Source organism: Nothobranchius furzeri, chromosome 10 (assembly GCF_043380555.1).
Source record: "Nothobranchius furzeri strain GRZ-AD chromosome 10, NfurGRZ-RIMD1, whole genome shotgun sequence".
Classification (NCBI taxonomy): domain Eukaryota; kingdom Metazoa; phylum Chordata; class Actinopteri; order Cyprinodontiformes; family Nothobranchiidae; genus Nothobranchius; species Nothobranchius furzeri.
This window is the reverse complement of record NC_091750.1, coordinates 44,424,103-44,438,472: the sequence shown is the minus strand read 5'-3', so window position 1 is coordinate 44,438,472 and position 14,370 is coordinate 44,424,103. Positions and strand designations below refer to the sequence as shown.

At 46.5% G+C, this 14,370-nt stretch overlaps 1 protein-coding gene across 3 annotated transcripts; it reads left to right on the top strand.

Annotated features, from left to right (window-relative positions):
• Window positions 1-53: 53 nt before the first annotated feature.
• Window positions 54-13,155, top strand: hyou1 (hypoxia up-regulated 1). Of its 3 annotated transcripts, none has more exons than XM_015960682.3 (24): window positions 54-164; window positions 1,463-1,538; window positions 1,627-1,720; window positions 1,894-1,972; window positions 2,078-2,232; window positions 2,371-2,447; window positions 2,542-2,723; window positions 3,067-3,182; window positions 3,258-3,444; window positions 5,108-5,242; window positions 5,340-5,422; window positions 6,572-6,704; window positions 6,852-7,042; window positions 7,140-7,278; window positions 7,362-7,419; window positions 7,638-7,714; window positions 8,943-9,101; window positions 9,186-9,340; window positions 9,425-9,512; window positions 10,924-11,180; window positions 11,693-11,777; window positions 11,970-12,231; window positions 12,317-12,415; window positions 12,923-13,155. In XM_015960682.3, exons 2-24 carry the CDS (start codon window positions 1,469-1,471, stop codon window positions 12,955-12,957), a joined length of 2,916 nt encoding a protein of 971 aa, XP_015816168.1. In that variant the 5' UTR covers window positions 54-164; window positions 1,463-1,468; the 3' UTR covers window positions 12,958-13,155. The 3 variants fall into 3 exon arrangements, with proteins under 3 accessions (XP_015816168.1, XP_015816169.1, XP_015816167.1); XM_015960683.3 differs by having other exon boundaries at window positions 85-176; XM_015960681.3 differs by having other exon boundaries at window positions 87-238.
• The last annotated feature ends 1,215 nt before the right edge of the window (window positions 13,156-14,370 follow it).

Genomic DNA, 14,370 nt, shown 5'->3' with positions numbered 1-14,370 from the left:
TAATCAAACCCGGAACCAGCATGCTTTGTTTTAAAACACTTGACAGCAGCTCTTTGTAGCATGCTTAGTTGATCCAATGAGGTGACGCCGCGTTCCGGGCCTGTCCGCTGCCGTCTAGCCGCTGAAAAAGGACCAGAACCACCAGGAACCGGAACATCAAGACCGTAAGCTGTTCGGTAAACTCCCGTAAAACGTCCAGTCCGGTGGGAACTGCACGGGTCCAGCTGAAGGAATCAATGTAATGTGTTCTGGGATTGAAATAGATGCAAGCTAATGACTGGCAGCCTCTAATTGTGCTTTTTTATTTTAGCTTAATTATATTAGCTTATTCTTAATGAAGTGCCAGTTTGTTTTTGAAATAATTAACTCAACTAGTTTTAGCATTATGCTAAAACTAGTTGAGTTTAACCCTCAGATGATTTAAGAAACCGCTTCAGTGAGTACATGCTGGTAGTTTCTAGAAGCTTGATAGAACTTCTTTGTAAACACAAATACAGTAAACTATAAGAGTTGTTTTTATTTATGTTGTGCCTCAAATCGCTCCCTCGCTGATTCATTCGGGTGCAGGATGCTGATTTTGCCTGAATTGGAAATCTGGTTAGCTAAAGCCGGCATGTGTTTCTCTGCTGGTCTCGATCAGATTGGTTCGTTGTTGATGTTTAACTTAAGCCAACAGTGAAGTAAAGCCTGCTGCTTTGGTACCTGACTACACCTGAGAGAGAACAGGTGAACTTTACCTGCCAGTTGCTCGCTGATCCTGCAGGAGGTCATGTTGTAATTTAAAATTAGACTTCTCAGACTTTAAGCATGCAGTGTCATGGTTGGTGATATTATGTCAAATGATGTATGATCCAATGTGACATTAGCTTTGCCACATGTTATCTGCCCATAATAACAGATAAAATGTTATCATGTTCAGGGCTGTTTCCACCCAGGCCGGTTTGGTGTGACACATCTGAGCCTGATCACATCCCTATGATCAGGTTCATTTTAGGAAGAAAGAAGCTGATGCTAAAGATGTTTACTTGATATTTTCTAGCTGTGTTCTGTTCAGGACTTTTTGTAATGTACATTTATAACATTGTTGTGATGTTGGCATTATTAGCAGTTGTTAGCATAGCGTAGCTAACGCTGTGTCTGCTGATGATGCTGCCTTGTGATAAACGAGAAAGTGATGTGATTCAATTGTTCTGTAAGTTTAATTATAATTACCATAAATATTAGTGTCAAAGAGAGATTATTATCCTAGTTTCACTTAAAAAGTGAGCTGGAGAACAGCAAGAGCTACTTCAGATGGAACAAAGACTGATCTGAGAGGTTCAGGAGATCTTTATCATCTTTGTATGCAAAATCCATGAGACTGTTTAGAAGTTTTAAGACTGGCAAAAATATAACTGTGCTGTTTTCTGGTTGGCGATTTGAACCACTGAGTGATAAATGATTGATATGTTCACCTTCACAGCTCATCATGGTTGGAAGGAACCTGATACGGGCTGCTCTTGCCTGCCTGGTTCTGGCTTTGCTGCCTTCTTACACAGGTGATGGTCCTTTAGAAGTCTGGTGAGAAGCAAAGATGGTGACACCTGTGACCTTTTCCAGCCTCATGAAACACCTTACTGTTCACAGTGACTGTTGCTGTCATGTCTGTGGACCTCGGCAGTGAGTGGATGAAGATGGCCATAGTAAAGCCAGGTGTGCCGATGGAGATCGTTCTCAACAGGTGAGCTTTTCATGTTGCACCTGAAATATCAGCCGATCCTTCATTCATATTAAGCAGGATTGAGAATTCACCTCCTTTACAAAATTCTGCTATTGTCTTTTCTGGGTGCTGATTTCTAATGTTCTAAAGCAAATGTCACGTGAAAGAAAAGTATTTATGATTGATTCTTTCAGGGAGTCGAGAAGGAAAACGGCCACAGCGGTTTGTCTGAAGGAGAACGAGCGACTCTTTGGAGACAGCGCATTAGGAGTGGTACAGCCCGTTTCTGAAATGTCCTGCTGTCCGTGGATGGTTCAAACCTGCAAAAATCATTATTTCTGTCTGTTGCTAATGAGCTGATTGTGTTTATCATTTCAGTCTGTGAAGAATCCCAAAATGGTGTACAGACACCTCCAAAGTCTTCTGGGTAAAAGGCACGACAGCCCCCAGGTGGCGCTGTACCAGAAACGTTTCCCCGAGCACCAGCTGCACGAGGACCCAGTGAGAGGCACGGTTTACTTCAAAAGCTCAGAGTGGGTCACTCTCTATTCCTTCTGTTTTAAATATTTTATCACACACAACAGAGATGCACTGTAAATACAGAGCAGTAACCTGGGGGACAAAATGACATCATTATTATGTCTCTGTGCCTTTTCTGTGTCCTCTGATAGAGATGTACAGTACACACCCGAAGAGCTCCTAGGGATGGTGCTCAATTATTCACGTGGACTGGCTCAGGACTTTGCAGGTCGGTTTTCTCACAGATGAAAACGTTTCTGTCTAAAAACAGATTTGAACTGATCTTTGTTCTTCTGTTCTGGATTAATCCTGCTCATTTACAGAACAGCCAATCAAAGATGCAGTAATCACCGTCCCAGCCTTTTTCAACCAGGCTCAGCGCAGGGCAGTCCTGCACGCTGCACAGATGGCCGGGCTAAAGGTCCTCCAGCTCATCAACGACAACACGGCCGTCGCCTTGAACTACGGCGTTTTCAGAAGGAAGGATATTGACGGCACAGCCAAGGTGACCAGAACACCTGTGTTCTGTTCAGACTTGTACTACCGTACGCTCGCCTGCTGTTAAGCAGGTGTGAAGCAGTAGAAGAGTCCAAGGTTAAAAGGAAATGGATCCTGCAGCTTATCGTTCATCTTCAAAACCAAATCTAGCTTTAATCTGTGGCACAGAGCTGTTTTTTTCTGTTGTAACTAGTTTGTTGTGATAGGCCGACCCCAGCGTGGCGGAGGATCATCCCACAGCTGTAACTGCTCCTCCCCACCCACTCCCAGAGCTGTTGACCTTCGTTCAGATGGATGATGTGTTTTTGGTTGAATGTTGATCATTACAGCGTGAGCCTGTTCTATTTCAGAGTGTGATGTTTTACGACATGGGCTCCAGCAGCACCACAGCCACCATCGTCACCTACCAGACGGTCAAAACCAAGGAGTCTGGCTCCCAGCCTCAGCTCCAGATCCGAGGAGTCGGGTGAGGGAAACGGCTCAGTCACACGCGGGGTGGGGCTCAGAGGGGTTGTGATGTGCTAACGGAGGCTGCTTTTAGGTTTGATCTTGGGCTTGGGGGCTTTGAAATGGACCTGAGAGTGCGAGACCACCTGGCCCAAATTTTCAATCAGCAGAAGAAGAGTCCAAAAGATGTGAAGGAGAACCACCGGGCGATGGCCAAGCTGCTCAAAGAGGCGCAGCGGCTGAAGACGGTGCTGAGTGCAAACATGGAGTTCACAGCACAGGTGAGACCTTATTGAGCTGCAGGTCCAGCACAACTAGTAAATAATATTTAAAGGGGCGTTATGGAAGTTTGACATTCAAAACATGTAGAAATAATAAATTTCTTCTTCATACATTCTCCTGCAATGCCCTGGTCCTGTAGAATGATCCCTGGCATTTTACTGTGATTGCCTGTTTTTCTGTAAAATCACAGAAAAAGAGAGCTGCTCGGGTCGAGCAGGCTGCTTCATGCGCGTTCACGCTCAGGCATAGCCCTCCGAACCGTTCTTTGAACGTTGTTTCAGCTGTCGTCAAGGATATAAATGTTACAGATACAGGAAACGCCACTGGTGCTTTAGCTCGCCTAGTAAGACGTCGGACTTTCGTGCAGAGGACCTGGGTTCGATTCTGGATGTGAACATAGTTCATTTAGTTTCTTTTTTACATTAATGGTATATTATTTTTTTACATTAAGTTGCCCAAATTTTTATTTGAGACTCGCCGAACGGCATTGAAATCGCAGATAAAAAAGATGTGGGTTCAACTTTCATTTTGGAACAATTTTTCAAGCAAGGGAAGGGAATGATCTGAGCATGCAGGAGGACTGACCCATCATAAACCTTTGTCGGCTGTGCTGAAGAGAAAGGTACAGAACCAAATTATTTAATTAATTAGCTGCGCGTTCTCCTGTCCTCTGTCCTCCGGGCCACACATACACACACACACACACACACACACGGGACTGTCTCAGCTGTTATTTTTGTTAAGGAGTGTGCACGTACAGCATGCGCGCCTCGTGCACGAGCCTACTATTGAAGCTGCTGTTACGCTTTTGGCCTGAGGGGGCGATCACGAGCATAAAAATTCAAAACTGTAAAGTCCCTTTAAGTATTTAATTTGTTTTGTGGTCGTTTGGAAGTGATCTGGATTTTTTCACAACTTGGATCAGGTCTGAATCTGAGTGAGTCGACGTTTCTGAATCGTCACTCGTGCTTTTAGAGCATCGTAGACATTGGGACTACAGCCTCGTGTGTTTGGGGCAGAGTGACCTGGACCAACCACAGCAGCATATAGGGTTCGGTTTTTATCCACTTTTCATCACTTTTATTCTTCTCTGGTTCTGAATCAAGTCGGCGAGTCTGAAGCTGATGGTCCAAACTTCCTGGATCGGTTTGAGTCTGAGAGCGCCAAATAGCAGCAAACATGGCAACGCAACAACAACAAACTCGGTTGTCATCAGGGCTGTGACTCTTACAGCAACTCACGATTCAATTTGACTCTGATTCTTAAGGTGAAGATTCGATTCAGAATCGGTTCTCGATTCAAATCAATTCACATTCAGTACTCTTTATTAACAAAGAGTCATTTCCAGGATCGCCTATATTCTGTTGGTTAGAAATCAGCCAGGTGTCTGTGATGTAGTGAGTGGTGGATGTGAAGGAGTGGGTCGCTGTGAAAGTCCACGCGTCGCTTACTAGAGTCCTACAGTACAGACGGAGCGAGCTAGGAAATGTTTGGAAAGTGTCTTCTCGCGTAACTAAATGTTGGATCAATTCAAAATCTTTATAAATAAATAAATAAATTTGCCTTTAAAAGCAGGATGCCGATTTTTAAGTCCAGCCTCCTCCTTTTCTTGCTTTAACCTTAACGAGGAGCCCGTTTCTGATGGCATTCTCCTCCCTCCAGGTTGAGGGCTTAATGGATGACATCGACTTCAAAGCAAAGGTGACCAGAGCTGAGTTTGAGAATCTGTGTGCGGACCTGTTTGAGAGGGTCCCCGGCCCGGTGCAGGACGCCCTAACAGTGGCTGAGATGAAGCTGGTCAGTACTCCTCAAACAACGCACGCACACACACACACACACACACACACTAGCCCTGTCTGTGGTGTTACTGTGATCGTTTTGTTTCTACCAACAGGAGGAGATTGAGCAGATTATTTTAGTTGGTGGCTCTACTCGGGTCCCGAAGGTCCAGGAAGTGCTGCTCAAAGCTGTGGGGAGGTGAGAGGAAACCACAATTCAGTTCAAAGATACTTTATTAATCCCAGAGGGAAATTAGAGTTTCAGTACACACAATTCTGAGATCAGACATACATACATAGGCATAGACACATGACAAGATTTGGTGACTGTGGTCATTTGCAACCCGAGTCGCGCTACCTTAATAGAGATCAGAGGGGTTTAAATGAGGATTGGGTCAGGTGGAGGAAAAAAGGCACTTCAGAGTCACCCTCCACAGGGAGGGCAGCTTTGCTATGCAAAAAACACCTCAGACAGAAATGCAACAGACTTCAGACATCACACAACATAAGTGTCCACTAGGTGGGGGGGTAGGGTTGGGGACTCTCCTCACATCAGTGCACGCAGCTGCGATAAGCAGCACTCGTCACCTCCGTTTGGACAGGGGAGGGAGGTATTTGGGTTAGAGGGCACAGTGACTCCTGGAAACGATTCAACGGCCTTCACCGGTCGCAGTCCCGCCCAGGCTGGGATAGGGAGACAGTTGCCATGGCAACGGCAGCATTCCACATTCCTCACAGGCTCAAGGGCACCAGATTCAGATAAGAACTTGTTTTGGGGCCAGACAGAGATAAATTCCTCTCTGTCTTAAAGTTCTGTTGGTCTCCAACCCGTCTAAATCCAATAATGGCGTAAAGTAATCTATTCCCAACCGTGCCGTCCCGTCAACTCTGTCTTTGATCGAATCAACCTTCTGCGCCAGAGCCTGAATCTCAGCCAAAGTTCCAAGCTTACGATTCATCTCGACAAACGGCTGGCAGTGAATGAGTTAATGATGCTACTCTCTTCCTCCACCAAGGCTGTGACTGCTTGCTTCTTGTAAAGCAGAGTTTTATGAGGACCTTGAACCGTTTTGCTGCCAGCAGCTTATTAATAACATAAAAACTAAACTAAAGTAGCAGCGAGGAGACAGTCACAGCAACAGGCTCACACCAGAGGAGGAGGAACGCTTTTTGACCCAACACCAGTCTCACTCTACCTGCACTTCCTCTCTTTAGAGCTCCGCCTTTTAGGTCCCCCTGTCTTCAGTTACCTTATTAAAGTGATTTTTTTTAAAAAGTTGATTTGTAGTCTATGTCAGCATGGAGATATGTTGAAGCACACACTCACACACGCTCTTTTCACCTGCAGAGAGGAACTTGGGAAGAACATCAATGCTGATGAGGCAGCAGCTATGGGTGCCGTGTACCAGGCTGCTGCCCTCAGCAAGGCCTTCAAGGTCAAACCTTTCCTGGTCCGAGATGCAGCCATCTTCCCCATCCAGGTGGGTGCGCTCACCTGAAGTTGTGGCCTTCCTGTTCAGCAGTGGCCTTTGTCGATGATGTAGTCAGCTGTGCTGTTACATAAATGGTGTCACATTTGATTAAAGCAGCAAGTGCTACAGAAGGTAAACTCTGTCTTGTCGGGTCAGGTGGAGTTCTCCAGGGAGATGGAGGAGGAGGAGGAGGGCATCAAGACCTTCAAACACAACAAACGCATCCTGTTCCAGAGGATGGCTCCGTACCCTCAGAGGAAAGTCATCACATTCAATCGCTACAACGACGACTTTGAATTCAACATCAACTACGGAGACCTCAGCTTCCTGAGCGAGGCTGACCTCAGGTCAACGTTTGCACCTTCCTCTCACAGCTCCTCCTTGAACAGAAGCTTCGTCTGGGGTATTGAATCTTCTCTGCGTTTGCTCGTTGTTTGATTGCAGAGTTTTTGGCTCCCTGAACCTGACCACCGTCCGGCTGTCCGGGGTGGGCGACAGCTTTCAGAAGCACACGGACGCCGAGTCCAAAGGGATCAAAGCGCATTTCAACATGGATGAAAGTGGAGTGCTGCTCCTCGACCGCGTGAGTTACACACACACACGCACGCACACACACACACACCACACAGGCCGAGTAACAAAAACAAAGTGCTCTTTCATCTACAGGTGGAGTCTGTCTTTGAGACGACCATGGAGGAGAAGGAAGAGGAGTCCACCTTAACTAGTAGGTTTTTCACTTCAGCATCGTTGCACGCGCCTCCGTCCGTCAGCAGCAGATGAAGCCTGCTCAGTTACTGACTCACGTTTAGCTGTAGCACTACTGTTCTATTTATGGTCGTCAACCGAGTCTAGCATACATGTAACCTATGACCTCTATGGAACCTCCGGGACGAATCAATCATTTCAAATGTCTAACTGATCCTACACTTCCGTGTGTTCCAGAACTGGGAAACACAATTTCCACCTTGTTTGGAGGAGGACCGTCTGAGCCTGCTCCCAATGTGACCGACCCTGTTCAGGTAGCCGCTCCTCCTGCAGCGCTTGTCCACCTTCTAGAACATCTTCTCAGCACTTTCTAAAACGTATCCCATAATAATAAAGTGTAAAAAGGTTTGAATTGTTTACAAAAGTGTTATGAATGAGGGAAAGGCCCCCTGCTCGATCAGCCTAGAGATCTCTTCAGAGATGGTGAATCAGGTTCAGATCTGGGTTTGGGCTGTGGGTTGTCCTCCAGTTGGCAGAAGCTCCACTCCACAGTCCGTTGACCCCGACTAGCCTCAGTCTCTACAGCATGGTGCAGACACCACCGTGCGTTGCACCATGGACTGGTCTTAAGTAGTTCCAGTGTCCTCCAGACGGGACGCGTTTCACCTTAGATGCGTTTCCTCTTTGCTCCAACAGAACCGGTCCTGATCATTCAGTTTCTCGTGGTCTGAGAGCTCCTCTGGTGCAAAATGTTACCTCCAGGCAGGATACGGGAGCTTAGTGGCAGCTGACCCCGAGTATGAGTGTCTGCCCTGAGACTTGGAGACCGCGCGTTCAAATCCACAGTCGGGTCATAGCAATGCCTCCCTGTTTGCCCCTCAGCATTAACGTGCTGGATTGGGGGGGGGGGGGGGGGGGGGGTTGAACCATCAAATGTTTCCTGAGTGCGGCTGTACCTGCAGCTCCTCGTGTGTGTGTGTGTGTACGTATGCATATGTGTGTGGAAGCATGCGTGTGTGTGTCCGTCCGTGTCCCAACCCTGGTCCTCGGGGCACACTGACCTGCACGTTTTCCATGTCTGTGCTTCAACACACCTGATTGACATTGCCTCCTCAGGAGCACATCAAGTGCTGCGGATGCCTGTTAATCTCTCGTTCGTTTAATTCAAGTGTGTGGCAGCTGGGAGTACTGGTGTCTGAAAGGGCAACATGGAAAACATGTGTCCTGAGGACCAGGGCTGGGAAACACTGGTCTACGGGACCTTCTCATGATTGGAGTCCTCATGTATCAAGTGGACTCTAGTCAAGTTGTAAAAACATCTGAAGATGATCTGTGGAAACAGGATGCACCTGAGCTTGGAGTGTTGCAGTAAAGCTGTGGTGCTAATGAGCAGGTTCCTGTTACTATGGGATAGTGTGTGTGCAGGGTTTTCAGAATCCGTTTAGAACAAAGGCTGAGGTGCAACAATGTGGACAAAGAGAAAGCTTTTAGATGCACCTGAGATCTTAAGCATCCTTCTGGTTTATTTATTTATTTGTCTAGGAGGAGGAGGAAGAAGTTCCTCTAGATTCTGGAAAAGAGGCCAAGAATGGCATTGAGAAGGACACGGTTACCAAGGAGACAGAGGATTTGGAGAAAAATCCAACTGAAGAGAAAATCGAGGAGAAAAGTGAGGAGGCAGGAACCAAAGCTGAGGCTCCGGTAAGGTCTCCCAGGTGTAACCAGACCTGTGTTTGTCTTCAAGAGCTTTTTCTTACTCAGATTAATGTATTTCTGCTGGTGAAGGAGGAGAAAGAGGAGGAGAAGGCTGGAAACACGGAGACGGAGAAGAAAATAAAAACCCAGAAAAAGATGAAGATCTCTGAAGATGTGACGGTGGAGCTGGTTGTGAATGACCTCCCTGACCCCACCGCAGATGACCTCATCGCCTCCAAAAAGAAGTAATGTGGTGCTTTTTAGATTTCTTCTCTTTACTTGTTGTGCTCTCGAGTTGATCTGCTGAAGCAGCTTTTTCAACCCTTCAGGCTGCAGGATCTGACGGACCGAGACCTGGCCAAGCACGAGCGAGAGAAGATGCTCAACAGCCTGGAAGCTTTTATATTTGAGACGCAGGTAAGAAACGGAGATTTGAGAGTGGATCACAGCTCAGCTTAGGCAGAGCCAAGGAGCCGTCACGGCAGATAGAAAAACCATAAACATAAAAACCAAGAGGTCAGATTGGGCAAAGAGGAAGACGGCCATAACCATCGATACTTTTCGATACTTTTTAAGGTACCGACCGAATTCCATAGTACCGACTGAGCACCGATTCACGTCATTTGAAACGGTGCCTCGTTTCGGTACCCGTCCTTCATAACGAGAACTTGTCTAGACAGCTGCGCATGCGCAAGAGCGTTACGTCGGTCGCTGCGAGCCAGTTGTAAACAGAGCAGCACGGTAGAAAGAACGCACGCTAAAGCTTGGGTCCACTTCACTAAATGTGATGGGTAACTGGGTGATGATGAAACCAGCGACAACGAACTAAATGGGACATCCTCATCTTAATCTGCTCCAGTAGGCAAATAAAATGTTTAAGATAACGTTAGCTTGATATGTTAGCTTCCGTTCGCTAATGGTGCGTTCGCTTTCTCCTCGGAACTCCGAATTTCCGACTAGAAGAACATGAACGTGCTCTAAAGTTTTAGCCTAGTGAACTAGACCAAATTCTTGCTTTGCAAAGTTTGGTCTAGGCATGCTCCACTGGAAGCTCTGCAGCCCCAACAGCATTCTGGCTGGCCAATCACAGCTCTCTAGAGGGGTTTCAAACACATAAAGAGCTGTGATTGGTCCATAATGGTGGGCCAATCATTGTGCTCTATCTGCTTAGTGAACAAATCACAGAGCTTTATCCGCTTTGTGGGCCAATCAGGGCACTCTATATGCCTGGTGGGTGGGATGATGCAACAGAGTGAAACAAGAGTATGTCACATTCATTGTCCAGTGGAATGCGGAGATCATTTGAAAGATAACGGTAGAACCCGCCCCACAACCGAGAGCCGTCAATGGAGCATGGCCAGACTAAATAATACATTTATTTAGTCTGGCTTGCCAGGCTACTAAAGTTTGGCTTCACTTTACTAAATGCGACGGGTGATTGGGTGAAGATGAAACCAGCGACAACGATCTAAGTGTCATCATCTGACGGTCCGACAGATGATGCAGCAGTAAGTATTTTAAAGGGTATGAGGATGCTTTAAAAGCTACATCATTCAGGTTTCTTATTTTTATTCTTTGTTCGGACACATTTACAGTTGCCTTCACATGTAGCTTTAATTCAGCATGACACCGGCTGTGCTGCGTTTCCCCATCTCCATACTGTGCTTACGCCACGATCACTGGTTGCATCAAGTTGTGACACTTTCCCATTTTTCTTAAGAATCACAAAGTTTTCATCGAGCTTTACTTACCGGACTCTCAGCTCCTGTTTAGAGCGTAAGCGGCCTTTAGAAACGAGGACCCTGACGATCGCTTCCTGTGTCTGCAGGATAAGTTGCACCAGGAGGAATACCAGCAGGTGGTGACTGAGGAGGGGAGAGAGCACATCTCGGTGAAGCTGAGGGAAGCGTCTGAGTGGATGGACGAGGACGGCTACGCTGCCACCACCAAGCAGCTGAAGGACAAGCTGTCTCAGCTCAGGAACCTGTGCAAGGACATGTTCTTTAGGGTGGAGGAGCGGCGGAAGTGGCCGGAGCGCCTTGCTGCCCTCAACACCCTGCTCAACACGTCTGCGTTCTTCCTGAGGTGTGTTCCGTTCAGTTCATTTTTATTTAAAACATTTCACACGTGTATCGTTACAAAATACAATTCCATTATTTGTTTGAAAAGGAGTAGGCAGAAGTATTTACTTATTTGTCCCTACCCCCTAGTTTTACCTCTTATTCATTTAATCTTCTTTCAATCTTAAATTAAACAACATATGAAAAAAAAAAAAAATATATATATATATATATATATATATACATATACATATTACAAACAAAACAACATATGGAAAATGGAGAGTGTGTAAATTTGCAGATTAACCAGTTATGGAGAAAAAAAGAAAAACCAGACAAACCAAAAAAACACTGAAAAAGAAGCACAACAGCATAACCAGCCGCATTACCGTCCTGGTTAACCCTGTTTGCTTCATTCTTATACTTATTTAAAATTAGGTTTTTACATTTTACTTTAAACTGGTGTGTGTGCGTGGTAGGGGAGCAGCAGCAGTGTTTGGGCCGGGGGTTCTGATTGAGTTCTACGTCCTCCCACAGGAGTGCCAGGCTGATTCCAGAGGAGGACCAGATCTTTACAGAAGTTGAGCTGAACATGCTGGAGAAGGTCATCAATGAAACTTCTGTAGGTGTTTTGTGCTCTTTTTCCTGTTTGCTGCTCTTGTCCAGATTAAACCTCCAACTCTCATTATTGCTCTTTGCTTTGGGTTTTGTTCTGCGGACCGCTTCCGTCCCAGTTCAGCTTCTGCAGCGGTGAAACCGCTAAACGTAAGTGGTTCCGCCTCGTTCATCATGCTGAGGTTTGTTTTTGTGACAGGTGTGGAAGAACGAGACGGTGTTGGAGCAGGAGAAGCGGTCTCCCAGCGAGCGTCCGGTTCTGCTGTCCAAGGACATCGAGGCCAAGCTGGCTTTGTTGGATCGAGAGGTCAACTACCTGCTAAACAAAGCCAAATTTGCAAAACCCAAGATTAAATCCAAACCCAAGAACAGCACTAGCGCTGGTAAAGAGAACAAGACCATTCCCGTAGCTGAAGAAACGGTTCCACCAGTCTCAGAGGAGAGTCCCGACCCACAGAGTGGTGAGTCACCAGCAGAACACCTGACCCCGACCCGGTTCTGATGTGTTTCATACTTCATGGTCCACGTTTGTGTTCCCGAAACCAGAGAGCCAGGAGTCGCATGACTCCGCCCCCACCACAGAGAGCACTTTACACCCTGACTCTGATAGCCAATCACAGGCCACGGAGGCTACCGGAACCACAGGTCAGTACCAGGTCCCACGTGGTGCATTTGTGTGCAGTTGGACAATAGAGGTATATTCCTACACATGTATGATGATTAGGGCTGCGTGAGAAAACTCCCATCAGCTAAGTTGTGCTGCTCTCCCGCCGTCTGGTTGACTCTGACTTGGTTGTTTTAGGAACTAAAGGAGGTAAAAGACATTCTTCAGGGTCAAATCAGTGTTTTTGTCACGTAATGAAACCGCCGTAGCCACAGTAAATGCTTTAGTCAAACCACTCCCCAATGAGAAATAAGGTCCAGCTCCCCGTCTGAAGCCTCGTACCGATGAGACCAGAGACATCTAACAAAAACGGTCTATAAGGGTCCAGTTAACGTCATCCAATAAAATAGTTTGTCCACAGTCCAACATAACAAACCGCTGAAGACCTTAGATGTCCTTCAGAGGCATCTATCTTACGTAACTCCTGTTGGCGTCCTCATGTGGCTCAAAACTTGTTCATGTGTTTCTTCTTTTGTTCTCGTTTACAGAATCAACAAAGAAGGGTCCGCCTGATGAATTATAACGATGGAAGTGTGTGTGTGTGTGTGTGTGTGTGGGGACACTATTTATTGACAGTGTAAAATGTTCCACCACCTCCCCATTTTGTTCCCACCGCTTGTTGAATGACTGGAAGCCGAGGCTGGAAAATGCTCCGTTTCTCTGTGGTGTCCACCTCGCCTGTCCCTAGCGGACTCTGGGACACCGAACAAGCAGACTGCACCTGTGCCAAGATGGATGTGATGTCCTAAACCAGTGTCCAGCGTAGGGGTGTCGTCTGCTGCTCCAGGAGCTAATGGCTGTGTCTCTGTGCTCTGGACCTTTGACCTTTAGCCCCGGTGCGACCCATGTGCTTCTGCCTTCCATGGTGGACATGATGCTCTCGTCTCCTTGACATCCTCAAGACGCACATTAGTTTTTTTCTTTTAACGTTGATGAACCTTCATTAGTTTCAGTAATAAAATTGGTTTCTTTTACACTCGTGTGTGTGTGTGTGTGTGTGTGTGTGTGTGTGTGTGTGTGTGTGTGTGTGTGTGTGTGTGTGTGTGTGTGTGTGTGTGTGTGTGTGTGTGTGTGTGTGTGTGTGTGTGTGTGTGTGTGTGTGTGTGTGTGTGTGTGTGTGTGTGTGTGTGTGTGTGTGTGTGTGTGTGTGTGTGTGTGTGTGTGTGTGTGTGTGTGTGTGTGTGTGTGTGTGTGTGTGTGTGTGTGTGTGTGTGTGTGTGTGTGTGTGTGTGTGTGTGTGTGTGTGCGCGTACATGTTTTTGATAGCCTCCCTCCCCATAAAGAACATGGTGATCTCTAAAAGAACCTGACAAAAGTTTAATAGCATCCCTTATTTTTGACAAAGTCACATTTTGGTTTTGATCATCTGAATGTTTAAAGTGGTTAAATAAATGCTAACGACGCAGATGACAGCAGACAGTGTCTTCATTTAAAATGTAAGTTTAGCAGTCGTCACCACCAGCCAGTGGTCCTGAGAAGGTCTCTGAGAGGTTCTCTAAGCCGTAACGTTCAGATCTTTCCATGGATCCTCCGGGTTTAAGGAGCACCGTTTCAGAACAGGCCAGTGTTTGGTTCTGATCCACTGTGTGTAGATGTGTGTTTGGGTCATTGTCCTGTTGGAGAACCCATCACCTGGGAGTTTTTTGAGTGAGCAGTTCATTTGGATCCAGAAGGTCTTCAGAAACACCTGGACCCTGAAAAGATTCAAGGTCCCAAATGCTCCAGTGCAGGTCCAACAACGATGACCCTACTGTTCCGCAGTAGATCCAGGGTTCTTTGGCTCTTTTGATGTTTGATCCACCAGGGGTTGCATTTCCTCCCTGTGGCTAGCTACAGTTGCTAGAACATGAAGCTGCTTGGAAATGCTCTTGTAGCTGGGAACCTAATTATGTATGCCTTGCTAGTTTGACACCTTTTACCTACAGAACCACCTTCT